This window comes from Camellia sinensis, unplaced genomic scaffold, assembly GCF_055761805.1.
Source record: "Camellia sinensis isolate YWXY unplaced genomic scaffold, ASM5576180v1 Unanchor3, whole genome shotgun sequence".
Lineage (NCBI taxonomy): Eukaryota > Viridiplantae > Streptophyta > Magnoliopsida > Ericales > Theaceae > Camellia > Camellia sinensis.
The window spans coordinates 5,960,312-5,966,595 of record NW_028129178.1 but is presented as its reverse complement, the minus strand read 5'-3'; the positions used below and the strand labels follow the sequence as shown (position 1 = coordinate 5,966,595).

Below are 6,284 nucleotides of genomic sequence, written 5' to 3'. Positions count from 1 at the left end.
CTTGTGTTATGTTTTAAAAGCATTTGTTTCATTTTGAAAATCATATTTTGGATCACATGTATTGTGCTATTTGGAAAAAGTAAATAAAATGGTAAATCTGAGAAATGGTTGTCATTGAATATGACTACGCGTTTTAATACATTGCACATGTATGATGTTTGGGAGAAAAAATGGGATGTATTCCATTGTTGGGAGGAGAAAGGGGATGGACTCCATTGAATTAAGTTGGCCTGTGTGTCCAGGGTGAAAGTCCCGAAAACCACACGTATACAAGGGTGTCGATCCCGAGGACAAAATTTTCGTAAAATAGCAATAGTAGTGCTTGTATAGCCTACGTTTACATGAGTCCCGTTTGATGGTTTCCCGCAAACGAAATTTCAGTGAAAAGTTGTATTAGTTTGGGAGATTTACCCATTTCATTTATTATCATTTTGTTTTTGCAAAGAAATGATTTTAAACGGTTTTAGCAATGTATTTGTTGTTGGTTAACGATGTATTAGTATTGGAATTGGCAATCAAATTGCTAGTTGGTATTGAGATACCTGGATTGACTTGTGGAAATGAATTTTTTTATCAAACTAATGTATTGAATTCGGAAAACATTTTGAATAAACGAAAGGTTTGGAAAACTGTAAAGAAAGGGTTTTTATTGAGATAGAAAGTGGAGTTGAGAATGCATTGAGCAATATATATGTATGTATTGCATTCATGATCATTTACATTGGTGGAGGATATTTAGTTTTTGAAATATTTCTTACTGGGCTTTATGCTCACTCTACGTGGCTGAAAATATTTTTTAGATATGCTTATGCAAATGTGGACTGAGACGTTGAAGTTGTATTTGAAACCGTGTAGGGTGGTTCCTTTATTTGTCGGCCAAGGGCCATTTTTGTATTTGCTGGTCGTGTGCCATTCTTGTAAGGGTTACACCATTTGTATATGATGTAAGCCTTTGGGCATCTTAATTTGATTTATAACATCATTATATGTTTTTGTTACAAATCATCCATTTGACTTAGAAGTTGTATCTACAAATGTATAAAATTGGAATAACACATGTTCTGTGTGCTTATATTGTATACATCTGCATGAGTATTGTTAGTTATTGTCTATCGTAGGGTAGTTTACTCACGTGGGCCAGACCTCGTAAATTCGAGGCGTGACATCATTAATCATCCAAACAAGTTTTCTATTTCTTTTCTTTTCTCACTAACACTATGTTTGGGAACTTAAGAGAGAAAAGAAAAGAAATGATTACTTAAGTAATAAGAGAAAAGAAAAGAAATGAAATGATTGTGATTTCTCTCATTTTTGTTTGGATAAGGAAGAAATAAAAGAAAAGAAATGATTGTGATTTCTCGCATTCTTGTTTGGTTAGGTTTTATTAAGAGAAAAGAAAAGAAATTATTTTATGTTATATTACCAAAATAACCTTTTATATTTTCAATCATTTTATTTCTTTTATTTTTATAGGGACAAAATAGGTTTTATGAAAATAATGGTTTCTTTTCTCTTCCAATCTCTCCACTTTTGGGAAGATTGAAAATGAGGCTCATAAGAGAAATGAGTTTCTCCCCATTTTTTCCCATTTCTCTCTATTTAGGTTATTTAAATAAATAAGAGAAATACATATCACTCAATTTCTTTTCTCCCCAAATCACTCAATCCAAACATAGTGTAAATCCTTCAATGAAAATAGAATGTAAGTCTTTCCACTACTAAAATTTCAGCTTTTTGCGACGGTAAAATACCGTCGCAAAAAACTTTTTGCGACAGCAAATGACTTTTTGCGACGGTAAGAGAGGGGTCGTAACTGGGGGGGTTGCAAAAGACTTTTTGCGACGGCACAGTGCCGTCGCTAATGTTTTGCGACGGCATTTTTGCCTTTTGCGACAGCACTTTACAGTCGCTAATAATGTTTGAAATTTCTTAACTTTTTGCGACGGCACTATTTTACCGTCGCTAAAAATGTTATTTGAGACGGCAAAAAATGCCGTCGCTAATAGTCTTTTTTGGCAACAGCAAGAACATTGTTTTTGCGACAGTGTGGTGCCGTCGCAAAAAGTATTAAAAATATAAAAATTTCTATTTTTTTGCGACAGTGTACTGCCGTCACAAAAAGTATTAAAAAAATAATAAAATTTCTATTTTTTGCGACAGTTTAGTGTCGTCGCAAAAAGTAAAACCTATAACAAAATCAATAAAAATAATAAAATTTTCTTTTTTTTTTTGCGACAGTGTAGCGCTGTCACAAAAAAAAAAATCCTCCGATAAAATTAGTAAAAATATTAAAATTTCTCCATAATAATATAAAAATTCATGCATAAAAATAACAATTTCTTCATAATAAAAATTTTACAATGATTTACAAATTATGGAAGGATAAGGGCATTAACAGTATGTAATGTATATAATGGGAAAATAAAAATTTTATTTTTATTTTATTTTTTTCAACTCGTCATCCCGTCTGGTTATTTGGATTTGAAAGCCATTCACTAATCGAGCTGAAGGAAAGAAAGACATCCGATCCTCCTTGAGTTGGGTCCACCTACCAAAATAATTTGCAGCGAAATAAGAACTTCATTTACAACATAATTTCTTCACATCATCCACACAAAAAACAATATGTATATAATCCATCATATTTATAAATAAATAATGAGACCCACCATTAATTTTTGAATGTGATGTGTCCTAGATGCAAATATGGTGGAGTTTATTGTGTGAAACGTATTTGGTGATTTATATATATATATATATATATGAACCCTCAAAAAACAAACCCATAATTTGAGAACATCTTTTACAACCATTAATTAATGCAACATAATTTTTCTTAAGTTTTTTATTTTTTATTTTGGTACTATGTAAAAGTCTATTTGTCTGTATAATGTTTTTCATAAGTATTTGAGAGATGAAAATAACCTGTATGTAGTAACGAAGAAATGAAGAAAGAGAGCAATTTGAAAGCGAGCCAACTCTGCCCCTGGACAAAATCGAGCTCCTCCTCCAAACGGAGCATAAAATGGACTGCTTCTCTAATTTCTCTTTTCCTTTATATAGGAAACAAAACAAAAACAAAAAAATAGCTTTTATTTATTTATTTTCAAGAGTAGATGAAAGCAAAGTGGTAATATGCAAACAATAAGTCTAGAAACACATAAATCAAATACAGAACAAAACAAGACACAAAATACATCAACGGACACAAATTTTCAAAAGTAGGTCCCATCAACAAATGTTGTAAGTCCTATCCATTCATGTGTTTTTATGTCCGGTTCTGTATTCCTAAACTTGCTATTATGTAACATATAGATATATACATAGTATAATTAGCGAATCTAATAGCGAATCTAAGTGCGCATCTCTGTTTGACTGACCTGATTCAAAAGGTCCATCCATCTCCATGGATTGAAAGTGATCGCTCCTTCATACAAATTTTCATCTAAATGGACTGCTGAATGACATAACCTGCAGCCAAGCAACATAAATGAAAAGAGATTAATTAGTCAATTATTTGTTCTTGCCAAATACATTTTCCATTTTTCTAATCAAAGGAGGAGGGAAAAAACATTCGAAATATCTTAAGCTTTTACGGAGAATAAACTAAATTATATATTTAGACTTTGTTAGAAAACATAATATTACCCTATTCCTACTATTTAAAATGTACTCAATGTTAACAAAACATGCTCTAAACATAATATTACCCTATCCCTGCACAAAGAATTTAATGTTAATAAAACATGCTCTAAAAATCATTTATGACTACCAAAGCACTAGTACAAGCATCATCAAACATACTGAGCACAACTCCACTAAGACGCAACCAACACTCCAAACATCGCAAGGATAACTCCACCCAAGCCCTAGACAATCATAAAAAAAAATTTACTAATTGGATATGTCTTCCAGTCTTAAAGGTACATCAGAAAAACATGAAAGATAATCCATAGCAGTTGAGAATAGCATACCCAGAATTACTTCTGGTGCCCGATAATGTCGAATTGATACAATGTAGCTCTGATCTTGACGATCATAAGTTGTGCTGCCAAAATCAATTACCTTGATGGCACTTGATTTTGGAACTTTTTTGAAGTAAGAACCATCCTTTGGCGATCGTGAGGAACCCTGTTCACATAGAATACAAGATAAGGTCTCAACACAAGTTAACAGTAGAAAGTCCACTATACATCATGTACAATATACAAAGACAAGAAGAAGAAAGATTCAAATAACCACCTAACAATGCATTACCTTGTAATCTGGAACTTTAACATGCTCTGAAGACACTAGAAGAATATTCTCAGGCTTCAAATCCGTATGAATCAGATGCAAATCATGCATAACTGCAAATTAGAGAAATAAAGCCAAATATTAATGCATGTGATGAGGAAGCTAACTAAATACAAAAATCTTTAGCAGAACTTTGTATAAAAGAATTTGCAGCTTAAAAATAAAATTGAAATGAATTAATGTTAGCTTTCATCTATCACCAACCAAACCTAATAAAAACAGAAAACGGAAAATAATATGATGAATTTAAAGAAACTGGTCCAAGTAATTACTACACACATGCTACACATTCCAACAGTTGTCTTCCATTCTCACGGACAAGATCAATTGGAAATGAGCGATAATTGTTTTTCCGTAGAAATTTGTATAAGCTTGGTCCAAGCTTCTCAAACACCTGTTAAAGCCATTTGAATCCATCCACAAGTCTTAAACCCAAAACATTTTTGAAATTGGGGAATTTAGCCCACCAAATCAATTATATACTTACAATACAGATATGGTTACGATAGTCAAACCAGTTCCTTATTTGCACACAACTGCAAGGAATAAACCCATTTAACCACTGACACAGAATTTACAAAATCCCACCAAAACATGAGGAATAGCAGTGAGAGATTGAAACACATTAAACTCATGAAATAAAACTCACCGGTTGCCATCCTTATCATGTTTCCCAAGCTGTTGCAATACTTCAACTTCTATCATAGCTGCTTCACGATATTTCTTAATACCACGAACAATTTTAATGGCAGCCATATCCTTCCTTTCTCTGTCCCAACATTCCAAGACCTGGCCAAAGGTGCCTATATAAAATATTGATCAACAAAAACAAGACATGTGATGAGCCTGAAATTAAACTTCAGTAATATTATAATAGAAATATGTTTATTAAGAAATACCTTCGCCCATCTTGCTGTGAATCTTATCTGCACCCAAACAACAAAGCAACACAAGTACAATCAGAAACAAATAAGAATCTAATGAAGAAAAATTAATATAACAATATTAGACACATCAAACAACCTGCTTAGTATGAGTTTTGAGACAAAAATAATGCCTTGGATTTGTTTAATTAAAAAATTATGCATATATCCTTGAAAGTAGAGCTATAATCAAATGCAAAAGTTGCTATTAAAAGGATTTCAATAGGTCACATCAGAAAGCCACCTTATGGCTTTCAGTCACTTGCATAAAAACTTTATAAGGCAAAAGCCCTTGAAGTTGCAAAGCTTGTCACATTTCCAACCTCTTGTGCACAAAACATTCCTAGCTGAGCCTACACACAGGTATTCATTCATGTTCCACTCAACATAAAATAATTTTTTTCACCTCTTGATGCATTAGAGCCTTTACGACACACTTCACCAATCATCAGAATCATATCAAAATAATAACCAATGAAACTTCATCACATAAAAATTAAAAAAAAAAAAACAATATATGTTTCAACAAAACCAAAAAATAAGAAACAATTCTATTCTATATCATCATTAGCTAATCAAATCAATTTTTTTTTAAAAAAGGAAAAAAGGAAAAAAGAGAGGAACACATCAAGCTTACAAATTTACAGAATCAAATGCCATCATATTATCCTAATTTTGATACTGTGATTTTAGACGCAAAGATTACCTCCGATAAGAAATCAAACATGTAGAATTTTTTTGTCTCCGATTATTACATTTCTTTATTTCCAATATAGCTCCACAGAAAATTTTAAGATATAAATTTTGTTTAATGACATTCCCAACCTTGTCACATTCCCAACCTCATCGTCGGTGAGAGACCACGGAGGGCTTAGCGATGATGATGATGATGATGATGATGATGAGACCCGAAGATCTTCTGGACTTGAGCTCTGAAAGTGTTGCCCATGGAATCCGAAGATGAAGCCATCGATATCGATTGGTTGATATTTGATTGACGATTCAAACAAGTCTGTATGTATGTATGTTGATATTTGATTCCGATTTCCTGCTCTTCCTCTTCCT

General features: G+C 32.4%; 1 protein-coding gene across 1 annotated transcript; it reads right to left on the bottom strand.

Annotated features, from left to right (window-relative positions):
- Positions 1–3,694: 3,694 nt before the first annotated feature.
- Positions 3,695–5,214, bottom strand: LOC114255920 (serine/threonine-protein kinase AFC2-like). Its single transcript, XM_028195461.2, has 7 exons — positions 5,196–5,214; positions 4,946–5,099; positions 4,784–4,832; positions 4,576–4,690; positions 4,258–4,349; positions 3,975–4,131; positions 3,695–3,869 (listed from the first exon to the last, which is right to left on the bottom strand). Exons 1-7 carry the CDS (start codon positions 5,203–5,205, stop codon positions 3,769–3,771), a joined length of 678 nt encoding a protein of 225 aa, XP_028051262.2. The 5' UTR covers positions 5,206–5,214; the 3' UTR covers positions 3,695–3,768.
- Between the last annotated feature and the right edge of the window lie 1,070 nt (positions 5,215–6,284).